The following is a 16,113-nucleotide window of genomic DNA, read 5'->3' as shown; positions in this document are numbered from 1 at the left end:
AACCTGTTACTGTCAAGTTAACTCCAACTCATAGAATAGGTTGTACATGTCAGAGGAGAAGAGTGCTCTGTAGGGCTTTCAGGCTGGTTTATCAGAAGTAAATCACCTGGCCTTTCTTCTAAGATGGTCAGAGACCACCCATTCGATTAGCAGTGGGTGAACCATTTGCTTCATTCTCTTTAGATTTCAAGAGCAGAGAGCTCAGAGAAAGAAGGGGAATACTTTTTGAATTTTGCGTTTCATCTTGGGAACTGACCTACTTAAAGGGATTAAGATATTTTTACTTATTTGATTAAATTTATTTTGAAAAATTATTTTTGTTTACACAAATATTTGTTTAGATTTTGGCTAATTAAAGTACTTGATAAGGGAATGGAAGAATTCTCAGGAGGAAATTCTGCAGTAGTCAAGGATTAGAACGTAGAATGGTTAGCACTGTCCCTCAGTACTATGTAAAAGATTATTCTTTTTTATCACTTCTGTTATCTTTTTTGTAAATTTTTATTTTATACTAGTTTTATTTTTTTAAAATAACCCTCTTATCCCTCTGATTAAAAGCAGCTTCTAAATATGCTCTCTCATGTATTTTAGAAAAGGTAATGCAGCCAACCCGCAATGGACCGCTTCTTCTAGATTGTCATACATATAATGCCTAATACTCCTTTGGGACAGGTCTTCTCCTCATCTGGTGTTTGCAGTGTTCATTATCTATCCACTTTTCCCCCATTCTTCCCCCCGCCCCCAATATGTCTATTCTATTTGGTGCTATGCAGTATTTGTCCTTTTGTGGCAGAGACATCTCACTCAATATAATATCCTCCATGCTCCCACATATTGTGTAATGTTTCACAAGTTCATCGTTTTTCAGTGATGTGTAATAGTCCATTGTGTGAATGTACTACAGTCCGTAGTTTTTCTATCCATTTATTTGTTGATGGGTGCTTGGGTTGCTTCCATCTCTTCTCTTGTGAACAGTGCAGTAATAAACATTGGTGTGCTTGTGTAAAAGGTTTTAAAATAACTTGAAGTAAAAATGTTGTCGTCGTCGTTGTTGTTATGTGCCGTCCAGTCACTTGCGACTCATAGTGACCCTATGTACAACCACTCTGAACCCTGCTCTGTCCTGACCCAATATTACTGTTTCTGACACACTTACCCCACTACTCCAGTCACTAAATCAATCCATCTTATTAAGGGTCTTCCTCTCTTGCTCTGTCCCTCCACCCTCCCAAGCATGACATCCCTCTCCAGGGACTGGGCCCTCCTTGCGTCATGCCCAAAGTATGTCAGATGAACCTTCAGAATCCTTGCCTCCAACGAGCAGCCTGGTTTCACCCTCCCTGGGATGAACCTATTTGTTCTCCTTGCAGTCCATGGTATATTCAAACTCTTCTCCAGCACCACAGTTCAAAGGCATCAATTCTCCTTCTGTCATCCTTAGTTATTGTCTAGCTTTCTGATGCCTATCAAGTAATTACGAAGACTATGGCTTGGATCAGGTTCATCTTAGTCTCCAGACTGACATTGTTTTTCAGTACTCTGGAAAGGTCCTTGACAGCAGACTTTCCCAATGCAATTAATTAGGCTTTTAATTTCCTGACTGCTAGTACCAAAAATGTTGATTGTGGAGCCAAGCAAACTAAAGTTGTGAATAATCTTAACATCTTCATATCTATCCTGATGCTGCCATTTGGCCCACTGGTGAGAATCTTTGTTTTCTTGATGTTGAGCTTCAATCCTTGTTGAAGGCTGCAGTCCTTGACCTTTTGCAGCAAGCACTTCAGATCCTCCTCAGTTTCAGCAAGCAGGGTTGTGTCATCTGCATAACGCAGATTGTCAATGAGTCATTCTTCTTCCACTCGTGATGCTACATTCCTCCTCATAGAGCCAGCCTCCCAGATAATCTGTTCTGCATATAGATTGAAAAAGTGTGGAGACAGGACACATCCCTGGTATATATATATGTCCCAATTTTGAACCATGCAGTGTTTCCTTGCTCTGTTCTGATGACTGCCTTCTGGTCCAAGTATAGGTTTTGTATAAGCACAATCAAGTGTTCTGGGATTCCCATTCTTCTCAGAGTTAGCCACAGTTTGTTGTGATCCATACAGTTTAATGCCTTTGCATAGTCAGTTAAACGCAGATAAGACATTCATCTGGTACTCTACTTTCAGCCAGAAACATTAGCTTCTTGTTGTTGATGGCAAGTTGAGCAGGACTCATAGTGACCCAATGGAAAAAAGGCCTGAAGCCCCTCTACAGCTATCGACATTTATCAAAGTTCATAGGGTTTCCAGAAGCACGTTTTTTTAGGAAGTGGATGCCGTTCCTGATTCCAAACATCCCAACTACCACAACCTGTACTAAACCCAGCCTACAGTTTTGGCAGTTATCTGTTGATGTGCTTTTCCAGTTGTTTTTGGATAATTTTCAAATTATCTTGCTTGCATGTATTAATGATATTGTTTGATAATTTCCGCACCTTTCTTTGGAATGGGAACAGTTATGACTCTTTTCCACCTAAGTGGTTGTCTTCCAGGTTTTTTAGCACAATTTGGTGAATGCATCCAGGGCAGAATCTGTTTGTTGAAATACGACAGTTGGTGTGCCGTTACTTCCTGGGGCCTTTTTTTTTGCCAGTTCTTTCAGAGCAGCTTAAATTTCTTCATCACCACAGGTGCTTGCTCATAACGTTTCATGAAATTCTTTTGTGTCAGCCAATTCGTTTTGATCTAGTGACTCTGGATACTCCTGTCTTCTTTTAATGCTTCCTGGATCATTTTAATATTGTGTCCAAAGCTTCCTTTTTTTAAAAAAAAACACCACAACAAACAGTTGATGCTGTCAGTGGTTTTAAGCCTAATTATAAAATTCTTTTATCTTTTTTTAGGTTTTTTTCTCTCAACAAATATTTATTTTTTTATTCAAAGTTTCAGGATTTTTCCCATTTGTTTGCTTTAATGAATTTTTTTCTAAAATTTTTCTACACGTACATAATTTTATTTTTAAAAAATCAATTTTTATTTCCTTCCTCCCTCTGAATTCTTCAGTTCTACAAGCAGCTTATTGAAATTGTGAAATTATTAGTTCTTGGGTTCTAATTTGATGTAAATGAATTTTTGTGATCAGTAGATTTTCACTCTTAAATTACAATGTGTGGCTTTATTTTAATGCAAAGCAAATAAGAAAGTAATTAAAAATATATAGCCATCATAATGATTTGATTTTGTAAGCATGAGAAAAAAATATTAAAAATACTGAAATGTAGGAGGGTGGTTAATTGTAGGGTTGCACAATTTGATGAGAGGAGGGAGGGAAATGTAAAGGAAATGGGAAAAATCAAGTGTGAAAAAAATGTATATTTTGTAAGTAGACCAGTATAAAATAAAAATTTTGTTTTAAAAAAACAAATTTAAATGTTGATCTTAAGTACTGAACATTGCGTCTTGTGTTTAAAATTGATACTCTTCAATCATTTCTCTTTTAGTATGAATCAGATGCAGCAGGAGAAAGAGTTAACAGAAAATATTTTGAAAGTGGTGAGTGTTAGCATCAGTTACACGTTATCATTTCTAACATATTTGAGAGCATCTAGATGCTGCTTTTAATCAGAGGTATGTGAGTTATTAAGTTTCAACATGCACTGATATTTAGATTTTTAGTATTAGAATATACTTGAACATTTCTTAATCATAATTCTAAATCCTACAAGTTTTCAACTCTATTGCCAGACTACTGGTTCTGTGGTCAAACACCTTACAACGCTTGTTGCACCTGTGAGAAATTGATCTCAGAGGTTTTATTTGCATATTCATTAATATTTTAAAACTAGAAATAGAAAATTATTTTTCCTAATCTATTTATAGAAAAAGAAAATGAAATGGCATATTTAGTAATAAACTTGCACTTTACTTATATTTTATATTCTTTTTGTAATCTACCTACATTATTTTACTAGTTATGTAAAAAAGATAGTTAATAATATTTAAGCTTATTTATTTAGTCAATAGTTGTTTGTTTTTTGTGGAAGCTCTGGTCACATAGACTGTCCTTTTATGTGATTTACAGCCTTACTCAATGACAGTTTTACTGTTGTTCATTACTTTTGAGTCAGAACCAAATCATAGCTAATCCTCTAACAGGTTTCAGAGGCAGTAAATCATGTGAGAGGAAATTTCCCGTATTTCTCCCATGGAGCAGCTGGTGGAATCAAACCTGCTTGCCTCTGGGTTGGTAGTACAGCTGCCTACCCATTATCTGCCAGAGCCTCCGTCAATAGCAGTGAGTTAATATTGAAACAGAAAAGTGGGTGATTTTTAACTTTAATTTTTTTTTTGCTTTTTACTGTAATTCGAGGGAAGAGTTTATAGCCAATTAATTTTCCATTCACCTCATAAGTTTCTTTTAAAATGGTTTTTGTAAACTTCTTACATACTTAAGATGCCGTGGACACTGATATAAGTGGTAGAGGTACAGCAGAAGATAGGAAAGATAGAAATCTTTTATACATAAAACAGATATCCTATGGTAATATACTATGGGAGTATGCTATAGTAATTTGAATATGGGAGCAAAGCCTGCTTTTCTTTTTTTCTCTTTTTTTTAATTCCTGCATCTTTTGTTTTATCTAGTGCCTAGTATAATGGCTTGTCACATTGACATATACGGACTTTTCTTGAATAAATCAAATGGAATAATAAAAATTTTTAAAGCATTTTCTTTAATCTTCTTTTAATTTTTTAAAAAATTTTATTAATTTTAATGAACATTTACAGAGATTTTGGATTTCCATTCATTCATTGTTGCACTCTTCTCCCTGCCCACCCCCCCCCCCCCCCCCCACTCCTCTCTTTGAAAAGTAAAAGAAAAATTCTTTCATTGGTATACAGTCCTCCTGCACCCTCTCCCACCTCCCCGAGTACACTCCACTGTGCAACCTTAATTCTGGACTCTTTGTGCATTTTCTTTATTCTTAAACTTTTTTTTTTATTGAGAATGAAACATCAGTCTTTTCCTCTTTGTGTTTTCTGATTTTACAGTAGGAATTTACCCCCCTTGTTGAAGTAAAAAAGAGAATTTTATTTCAATAATTTAATTTCATTGCATTCCTGCTATGTTAAAAAAATTAATAGCACTATACCCTAAGTTACAAAATATCCTATAAAGAATTTTTGTTTATTATGGTGGATTACTGTTATTTTTACATTTAAGTGAATTTCTTACTGATTTTTTTTTGTAGCTAAAAGAACAAGCTGCTGATTCTATATTGGTACTAGAAGCAGCCCTTAAATTAAACAAGGATCTTTACGTCCATACTATGAGAACACTAGATTTATTGGCCGTGGAACCAGGCATGGTAAATGGGGAAACTGAGAGTTCTACAGCTGGATTGAAAGTCAAAACTGAGGAAATGCAGTGCCAGGTACTCATTTAAATATTTTAACCCATGAGTGTTAATTTTTGAGGAGAACGTCTTGAAGTAAATAGTAACAACTGTCTTACTATTTTGAAATTTTTTTTCTACCTTTGTATCTTTGATTTTGACAAGTTTCACAATATGACTGAAATGCAGTGATTTTTTTTTATTAGACATCTTTAAATTTTTATAACTAATTTATCATTCATGAGTATAATGAGAATAATTAGAATCCTATTTAGACCTAAAAAGGGGAGACAAAACCTAATACTGTGCTAGAGTTGGAAAAATCTCAGCACCTAGAAGAATGTTTAGCTTTACAAGAATTTTAAGATTGTTTTCTTTGACTCTGGCCCCCATTTCCTTAGCAGCTTTTAGTTGATGTTTGTTGTTGGATATTATATCTTTTATCCCCCTGCTAGATTTTAAACTCTATGGGCTTCTTTTCTTTTTTAAAATATATTTTCTTTGTTCCTCACTTTGTAAAGTTTTGAACATAATAGAAATATGAAATTATTGCTAGATTCAAGAGAGCTACCTTCATAGCACCTTCTGAGATTTTGTTTGAAACTCTGCCCATAGTTATTTGAATTTGAATGGCTTCTTTGATCACTCTTTCCTGTATCAAAAGAAACGGAGTAGATGTAAGACAGTGTTGGGAAGGTGCCTTTTTCAACTAGGTGGCTCTAGAGCTGAAGGTAATAATTTTGTCTAGACCTTCTGGTATTGCTGTATCTTATGAGCTCTGGATCTTTTCATGAATTACCAGTATCACATGGAGTGATAGGACCTAGAGAAAATGAACACCTAGACCTCTATGTGCTAAGTAAACTTTAGCAAATGATTTTCCCTCACCAAAACTAAGAATTTCACTATCTTTTAGGACAGTATCAGACTTTTTGTTTTAGTTTGGGTTAGCCTGTTGATCTCATAATTAGAGAATTTAAACTAAATGACTAGTGAGTAAAACATGAAAGTATCTTTATACTTTACATTGCCTTTTCCCAGAAAGAGGACCTGTATATAATTCTATATATCTATATATTATGTATAATTACTCCTTTGGTACTCATTCCTCCCATACTGGAGGAGCTCTTTGAAAATGAAAATCAACCAAACAGTTCTTGTGGGCTAAATAATTCAAAGCTGTGTTCTAAAAATGAAGAAAATTTGTCTCTTTAACTCATACAATAGGTCAAAACAATATCAAAACTGGTTCCAAAATGAGGACCAGAGCCTAATTCAGTTTAGGAGTTTAGGTAAATGGAGATAAAGGGAAGGATAAGGTATGAATGAGTAATTGAGGCACTTGATGTGACTGAAACTCAGGAGAATAGAGAAGTTAGGTTAGATTAAGAGATCCTGCAGGTATAGGCCAGGGAGTTCTGGTGGCTTGGTAAGGAGTTGGGTTGCCAATCAAAAGGCATGCAGTTTGAATCCACCATCTTCCCTGTGGAAGAAAGATGGACAATCTCTTCCCATGTGACTTAAAACCTCTGAAAACCTACTGGAGGGTCAGCTCTTTGTTGGTTCCCACTTAACAGTATATAACATCAACATAGTATAAGTCAAAGGGTTTGAATTTTGTCTGGGTTAGGGCAATAATTAAAGACTTTTTAAAAATATTGAGAGACCTGATCTTTCAGCTGTTTGTGGCATTAACTTGAGACTTGGTATACAGGAGCCTTGAAATCCGAGTTCAAGACTTCTCTCTGCCACTAGTTTCTATGCATTTACAGATTTATTACTCTCTGGACTCCAGTACTGTTATCCATAACAGTAAGCAGGAATGGCATCCACTTCCTAAACAACATGCCTCTAGAAACTCTATGACCCTTTGATAAATGTCAATAGTTGTAGAGGGGCTTCAGGCCTTTTGCTCATAGGGTTGCTATGAGTCGTGCTCGGCTTGAAGACAATCAACAACAATGGCAACAACAACTAAGTTCTTTGGAAAATAGAATTCCCCTATTTAAAAAAAAAAAGACAGTTGGGGGAAAAGCACAATAATTTTATCATTTCTCTAAGTTCCTCAGTACTTTTGCCAGTCCTGTTAGATAGGCATTTGTCTTCCCACTCACTTTGGTTGCTTTACCCCATCTCCTCCCCTCTACATGGTAGAGAACTCCTTTCTTTTTTTTTTTACACCTTAGTCTTTTTTTTTATTTAATTATTTTGTGTGTGTGTGTACCATCAAATCAGATCTGACTGGTATAGGAGATTGCCCCTTCTTCTCCAGCAGAGCATGTGGTGGATTCAAACCATGTACCTCTGCGATTGCAATGCAGCTTCTTGCCACTAGGCCACCAGAGCTCCCTTGAGAACTCCCTTCTGAGACTTTTGTTAGGAGGCAGTATCTGCTGCATAGAATGGAACCAGGAAAATACTGCCTTCCTCCAGCCTCTTGCTGCTTGAGAGAGCCAAATCACGGGAATTTGACAATACATTTAGCTCACCCTGAAACACAAGTTAGTAAATCAAGTAGATGGAGGTAATAAAGAATCCATTTGGCTGGTAGGGAATAGCTACAGTAACAATAAAATCTAGTTTTCTGGGGAAGCATTAGCAAAAGTTTATGCTGTTTCCAGTGATGTGGCGCTCCGGTGGCTTAGTAGTTAGTTGTGTTACCAATGCAAAGGTCTGCAGTTTGAATCCACTAGTGCTGTGCAAAAAGATGGTGGTCTCTTCCTGTGCGATTTACTGCTTCTGACAACCACTGGTGGAGGGTCAGCTATGGGTTAGTTCCGACTAGATGGTACACAACAATAACAGTCTGTTGATTTGAAGGCAGTATATTTCAAACAAGGCTCTACAAATCCAGCTGTCTATGATAAAGACAGAAAAGATTTTTAGGGTGTTCTAGTGTCTTAATTGGTAAGGTATCATGCTGCCAACACGAAGGATAGTGATTCCAGTTTCCCAGCTGCTCTGTGGAAGAGAGATGGATAATCTATTCTTGTGCGATGTGCAGGCTCTGAAAACCCATTGGGTGGTCAGCTGAGTCAGTTCTGACTCAACTGTAACTAACAATAGCCACTACTTGAAATATTTCCAATTAATTTTTCCATTTAAATCAGTGACGATTGATTTATTTTTCTTGGAACTAGGAACACTGGTGTTTCACTGTGCACTGAAGTGGTTCCCCATATATACATATATATATACATATACACATACACATACACATACACATACACATACATATACATATACATATACATATATGTATATCTACTCCTATGTTTTGTTGTATTAGCTATAATTTTAAGTTCTTAAATGCATGAAAAGTTACTGAATTAGCTGATATTCATTACTCTTTCAGGTATGCTATGATTTGGGCGCAGTATACTTCCAACAAGGCTCTACAAATTCAGCTGCCTATGAAAATGCCAGAGAAAAATTTTTTAGAACCAAAGAACTGATTTCAGAGGTAAATAGTCATAACAGGCATCAGTAATCAGCTAATAATCTATATATATTTTGGCTTTAAAAAAAAATTACTATAAAGAGGTTCCTTATGGTAAATTTGGAAAGTTTAAAAATACTAAAAAATGGTTTTTATAAAATCATTACTAGGGAGCTCTGGTGGCCTAGTGCCAAGTAGCTGCACTGCAGTACCGAAGGCACGCGGTTCAAATCCGCCAGATTCTCTGCTGGAGAAGGAGGGGAACTTCCTCCTGTGCCAGTTGGATCCAGTTTGACTGCATACAACAAGGGGGGGAAAATCATTACTTCTGCTACCTGAAAAGTAACCCTTTTTTGCCATTATCACTTACTTTCTTTTTAGTGTAGATCTATAATATTTGTATTTCTAAATGTAGATCTTTGTCTGGTTTTAAATATTTTTCTAGTTAGAATCATAGATATAGATTTATCATCTCAACAGATACGAATATTTTAACAGCACTGATAAAGTAATATTGCTTTTCGGGTGCATTCCTTTATTTAATGAAAACACTTTAATTAGCAGTGAGTATTAAAAACAAATTTTTGGTAATTTAGGTGAAAAGTAGAGTCAGAAAAATTTGCATTCAGTTACTAGTAATAGATTTTTTAGTAAATTTTCTTTTTTACATGCTTATCATATGAAGATGCTCTGGTGATGCAATACTTAGTTGCTGGGCTGCTAACTGAAAGACTTGTGGTTCCAACCCACCAGCCACTCTTCAGGAGAAGGATAATGATAGTTTGCTTGCATAAAGACTTACAGCCTTGGGACCTCTATGGGGCAGTTCTGCTCTGCCTTATAGGGTAGAATCTAGCTTTTTGGAGTCTATAGGATGGTTAATGTATCATTAGCATTTTCTTTTTATGATTGAGGCGGTAGTACAGTACAAAACTAGAGTTTTATGTATTTGACAGTCTGTCCTTTAATCACCAGAGTTATTAATTGAATTCCCTAGGGAGAGATTTTAGACTTAATCTGGACATAATTGGAAATGGTTATTTTACTTTGCCTATGGAAATTCATCTGATTACTAATTTTATGATTTTTTAAGTTTAGTAATTTAAAATGTTCATTATTTTATAGAATATATCTTTAAAGTTATACAAAAGTTCTGTTTTGTTGGAAACATTTCTCTCATTTCCAGTGGAGATTATTTAACATTTCTAGTCTTTTTAGTAAAGATTATGAATTTGGCTTCCTTCCCAGCCCCCCACTCCTTAAATCTGCTCATGAAGTATATTAAAAAAAAAAAAGATAATAACCTGTTAAAAACTCTTTACTAATCATCATCTTAATTGTCATACCTTCTTTCAGTGGTTTACTTCTCAGATACTGGCCTGAAAATTCTTTTAAGCCAGAGATCACCAGACCTTTGCTCTAAAAGGGCAGATGCTAAATATTTTAGGTGTTGTGAACCTCTACTGTTCTTGTGGCATATTCTTTTTCCCCCCCTTCCTTTTTTTTAAATAATTTTAATGAGCATTTACAGAGATTTTGGATTTCCATTCATTCATTGCTGCACTTCTCTCCCTGCCCATCCCTCCCCCCCTTCCTTTTATAGTCACTCAGTAATGTAAAAATTCTGAAAGGCTGTACAGAAACAGAAAATTAGACCATAGTTGAGCCTGAGGAGGTTAATTTGCTGTCCCTTGCTTACAGCCTTTAACATTTTGTGTGATTCTCTTAACCTTAATCTTTTTCATTATCATTATATTTTGCTATTAAGATGCACTACATGGGTGCTGCTTATTGTTAATATTACATTAATGGATAATGGTGTATACCCTCTTACTTTACAGATAGGTTCATTATCTCTTCATTGTACCATAGATGAGAAGCGGTTAGCTGGCTATTGTCAAGCGTGTGATGTTCTTGTACCTTCTTCTGATAGTACATCTCAACAATTGACTCAATATAGTAAAGTCCATATTTGTCTGAGGTCTGGCAACTATCAGGTAAGATTTATGATGGGGTTGGAGTGATACGATTCAAACATTTTAGAAGCTGGGGCAGAATTGAACTCAGATCCTGGTTGTGCCATTTACCAGTTAGTTGGTTTGGGACAAGTATGACAAACTGTCATACTGGCCTAGGTAATATCCCCTATTGCATATGATTCTCAAGGACCATAAAGTGAAAAGTATTAGCTTCTAAGCTCATGGTAGTTTAGAAACTGAAAGGCATAGCTCTCTACTGAAGCTAGTTCATTCATTTATATTCTTTCTTAAAAGGAAGGTGTCGAGTTTGCCCATTTAAAGTAAGTTCTGTATGAAACTCTAAGCAGAACTTTGCAAATTACAGACAGCTTTTAGTCTGATGAGCCTGAAGTCTTATGTTTGTTTTGAAAGTATGTCTACATTGTCTAGACTTACTAGAAGTTTAATATCTGATGTTAAGAACATAAGACGAAGAGAGCATAGTGGTTTTGCAAGGTGTGCATGGTCTGCTTTAGAGTCTATTTTATCCATCTTGAGCCTGGACATCATCTGAGTCTTACTTACTCGAGGAGCCTTCTTCTTAGTATTTGCCCTCCTTGTTCGGGGTTCATATTTTTTAATAACTAAAATCACGGGGAATTACAGTTAACAATCTTTATTGGAAAGCCCTTATTCTAGAAAGTAATTAGTGCCTTCATACTATTTAATTCAAAACAAGAATCTTAAAAATACCGAGCTATAATAGACTTTGAATTTGATGCCTCCAAGTGGGCTTTTAGTTCTATTCTTTTCCCCTCCTTCTCAGAAAATAATGATGAGAAGGGGGGTGCCACTTCCTCCACCTCTCCCTGATCTGATAGTCAAAGTCTGAGTTTTGTCCTAGAGAAGAGAATTGTAGCTTCTTTTAGATGGAGTAGAGTTGCAAATGGGCTTTTTAAAAACCAGACATATTTAGTTACATCTGTCTGGGAGGAGCTTAGGGACAGTGGGAATCAGTTATGACAAGATATAGATTCTTTATTATACTCACTAAGTTAAGGCTTGTGCAAGCAAACCTTACGCTATTCATAGAAAGTCATGTGTTATTCTGAATGTTATCAAATGCCAGAATGAGTAAACCAGAAATCAGTGAAGGTAGCCTAAAAATTGAAAGATAGCGATTTTGTTGGAGATATAAAATTTATTTAGTTATGGATGCAGCACTATGTTTTGAAAATATTCCGTCTTTTATGTGAATAGGATTTTCTTTATGTGAAATATATGTAAGTTGGGTTTTTTAGTTTTAATTTTTTAAACAGCAGTTTAGCAACTGTGGTAAATGTGTCTTCTCACATTCTTCATATTTTGCTGTTGAAATAATAGAGTAACATTTATGGTTTTGGAACCACTTTCTTGCTACTTATGTAGTAGCAGGAGCTGGTTAGCTTCACTTGTTTGCAGAAATCTTCTATATTGTTACCTGTTCTTTCTTTTCTGTTCCCTGAGAGAGAGGGGAGAAAAGTCCTTCAGTTAAAACATTTGCTGTAACTCACTAGTTAATATATTTTAAGTCATTTAAATTTATGAGAATAATTTCATAGCATGTGTTTTCCTAGCTGAATTTTTTTATATAAAGTTGAGGTGTTTAGTACTTTACAGTTTAAAAAAACGTAATATGCGATTCTGCATGTAATGTAGAGTAGAAAAATATTTATTATTTCACTAACATAGCTAAATTACTTATTAATTCCTGTTTTCTTGCTCATTTTGATTATTTGGCCTTTCTTCCCCCCGCCCCCCAGAACTATTTTTAAGCCATAATCTAACTTTAATATTTCAGAATAGAAGAGGTTATTAGAAATACCATTTTCTTCAAATTGTAGTTTTCATTATACAAAAGCTTTTTAAAAAAAGAATAAAAACTTTTATTGATGATGTTTGAAATGTTTTTATATATGTTCTAGGAAGTAATAAAGATATTCATTGAAGACAATTTAACCTTTAGTTTACCTGTCCAGTTCCGACAATCAGTGCTAAGAGAACTCTTTCAGAAAGCTCAACAAGGGTAAGTAAATTAAAAAATTACCTAGTGATTTTAAGTAAAAAACAAATGCTTTTATAGTTTATTAAAAACATACCTTTAAGTTTCAATTTTGTGAATGTAAAAGAAACTAACATAACTAGAGAAGCCAACTCTGAAGTTTATCTAATGTTTTAAAAGCTTTTGGAAAAAATATATGTGTGACAGAATTCCATTCTCTCACCTAGTCTGTAATTAATGATCCTATGTGTGAGAAAGGTGGGCATTCTCCTCTTTTTCATGTACTGCCTCTGAAAACCTGCTGGAGGGTTAGCTCTGAGTTGGTCCTGACCTTAGGGTAAATAACAACATGATAAATTAAAACCCTTCCTGGTTCCCCCCCACCCCTCAGTGTGGCATATGGCATTTACTAATATGCTTGAGTATCTAAAGTCTTATAAAACATAAAAGCTTCATTCATTTTACAATATACACTCTTTTTTTTTTAAGTCTAAGTATGGATTTAATTAATTGCTCAATAAAGTTATGTGATCTGCCTTTAGCCAGAGTTTCATAGGGGGAATGTTAAGAAAAATGGTATTACAGCTTTGTACTCCTATACTGGCCTTGTGCATGTAGAAGATCGGGTATAGTGGGTTAAGTATTTGCAGGGGAAAGGTGAGACATTCTATCAGACTTAAGATTTACAGTCTCTGAAACCCAATATAGGACTGCTATGAGTTGGAATAGACTCAGCAGTAGTGAGCTTGGTTTTGATTTGGATGTGGTTATATACCTTTTCTTTTATAATTGAAACTGTATTGGTGGATCTACTTTTGTTTTATACAGAAATGAAGCTCTAGATGAAATCTGTTTTAAAGTCTGTGCTTGCAACACCATTCGTGATATATTGGAAGGTAGAACAATTAGTGTTCAATTTAACCAGCTATTTCTTAGACCTAATAAAGAGAAAATAGATTTTCTTCTTGAGGTAAGTTATTGTTTTCCTCTTTTGATTCATAACTTTGCTTTCCACTTATCAGTGACATCATTGTTGCCAAATCTGTTACCCTCTTTTCCATCTTCATCCAATTTACCAGCAGCAAGTATCTATTCTAAGTCTTAGTTTCTACTGTATTTTGAAATATTTCTTGCCCTTTATAATTGATAACTTTACATCATTTCAAAAATTTCATCAAATTTGTGTCATTTTCTTGATGATTAGTGATTTCTTTGTTTGCTTAAGAAAACTTTCCCTAAAAGAGAGTACATTTTTGTCTGTTGTTTAGCTATAAATTGAGGGGTGGAGAATAAGGAGAGAGAGAGAAAAAAGAAAGAAAACAAAACATTCTCTGTTCTAAAGTCATAAAAATTTCTCTCTCTCTTTGAAAAGTTTTATAGCTGTCCTCCTTTCACATTTTGGTGTCATCTACTGAAAATAGACTTTTTTGTATTTTATGAAATAGGGGTCTGATATAATAGTTTTTCTTCATATTTGATACTACAGGTGTTCTAGCACTGTTTAATACAGTTTATTTATGTATTTCTTTGTTGATAGGCTTTTGTTTCTACCTTTTGCTTATTATAAATACTGATGCAGTGAATATTTTTTTTTATTATTATTATTAAATTTTATTAGTTTCAGTGAACATTCACAGGGATTCTGGGCTTTCACTCCTTCACTGCCGCACCATTCTCTCCACCCTCCTCCCCAGTTTGTTCTTCTTCCCCGCCATCCGATTGTCTGTTTTAATTGTCCAATTGCCACAGTGCTTGTCAAAGTCAGTTCTGATTAATCTCCTTTGTTGGTGTGTCCTTTGCCATTCCCTATCACTCCTCCCTGAGAGAGACTTCACCCTGATTCATAAGGAAAAGGGGATGGCGTATTCTCTTAGCTACTTCCTGCTGAAAAGGGACGCTGTGGGTTTCAGGGTGAAGATCTTCTCTCACTACTCTAAAGGGCCCCCTTGGCAGTAGGAAACACATAGACTATTATGGAGATTGATTTTGGAATTTAGATGCACTCTTATTGATTGTGCTTGGCCGTACATGTTCATATCCTTGAAGATGTATCATGGGGGTGTTGTAACCTAGAAGACACAAATTTGACTAACAAGTTATAAGTACATGAGTCAAAAATTATGGAAAAGTAAAAGAAAGGATTCTTTCATTGTTTTACAAACCCTCCCCCAGGTCCCCTCCACCATGTAGCCCTCACTCTAGACTCCTGTGATGACAGAAGTACCTAGTCATATATCTCTTTTAAACAGTTTTCTCCCTCCTCTGTTTCAGTGCAGTATACATTATTGAACCCATCTTACTCAGTCTCTCCCCAATCCCAAGGACAGTCCCATTCTACAACAGTGGCATCATGTAATATTTGTCCTTTTGTGACTGGGATATTTCACTCAGCATAATGTTCTCCAGAGTCAACCATTTTGAATAATATTGCATGAGTTCCTTATTTTTTAATGCAGCATAGTATTCCATTGTGCGAATATACCACGGCTTCTCTAGCCATTCGTTTGTTGATGGCCACTTAGGTTGTTTCCAAGTCCTTGCTATTGTGAACAAAGCTGCAATAAACATGGGTGTGCATATATCTGCTTGGATGTCAGCTATGGTCTCTTCAGGGTATATTCCCAGTAGTGGAATTGCTGGGTCAAATGGTATCTCTATTTGCAACTTTTTGAGAAAGTGATGCAGTGAATATTGATGTCTGAGTTTTTAAGCCTTAGTTTCAAATCTTTTGGGTATATATCCAGAAGCAGATTGTGTAGTAGTTTTAGAACCACCACTTTACATTTCCACCAGCAGTGGGTAAGAGTTTCAGTTTCTAATTTCCTACATTCTTTGCCAATCTTTATTATTTTCTGGTTGGGTTTTTTCCTCCCTCTCCCGTTGTTGACTAAACTCTTGGATGTGAAATGGTATCTCATTGAGGGTGTAATTTCCATCTCTCTGACAACTAATGATGCTGAGCATCTTTTAATGTTTCTAGTGGCCCTTTGAGAGTTGTCTTTGAAATGTTTATTCAAGTCCTTTGCACATATTTTGGTTATTAGAATCTTGTTGGCTATATGATATCTGATACAAGGTTTCCTTCCCTTGTACTAGCTTCTTCTTTTTTTTTTTACTTTTTTTAAAATTAAGTCATTTAATAAGCAAAATGTTTCCTTTCTAAGAAGTCTCATTTACTTATTTATTTTGTTTTATTGTTTGTCCCTTTGTAATTTGCTTTTTTGCTCCCTTCCCCAAAAGTTACTCTTTAGGCTCAGCTCTGCTCCTCTTAACTAATCAAATCTCTGATTTC

General features: G+C 35.3%; 1 protein-coding gene across 1 annotated transcript in view; it reads left to right on the top strand.

The window, feature by feature from the left end:
* The window catches only part of INTS8 (integrator complex subunit 8), a 50,156-nt gene that overhangs the window by 6,526 nt on the left and 27,517 nt on the right, over window positions 1-16,113 (top strand). Inside the window, 6 exon segments of the mRNA XM_006884580.1 lie at window positions 3,488-3,539; window positions 5,240-5,422; window positions 8,739-8,846; window positions 10,664-10,819; window positions 12,745-12,845; window positions 13,650-13,791. Of these exon segments, the coding sequence (XP_006884642.1) occupies window positions 3,488-3,539; window positions 5,240-5,422; window positions 8,739-8,846; window positions 10,664-10,819; window positions 12,745-12,845; window positions 13,650-13,791 (742 nt within the window).

This window comes from Elephantulus edwardii, unplaced genomic scaffold (genome assembly GCF_000299155.1).
Source record: "Elephantulus edwardii isolate Elephantulus edwardi_28Jun2011 unplaced genomic scaffold, EleEdw1.0 scaffold00036, whole genome shotgun sequence".
NCBI lineage: Eukaryota > Metazoa > Chordata > Mammalia > Macroscelidea > Macroscelididae > Elephantulus > Elephantulus edwardii.
This window is presented reverse-complemented; position numbering and strand designations above follow the sequence as displayed.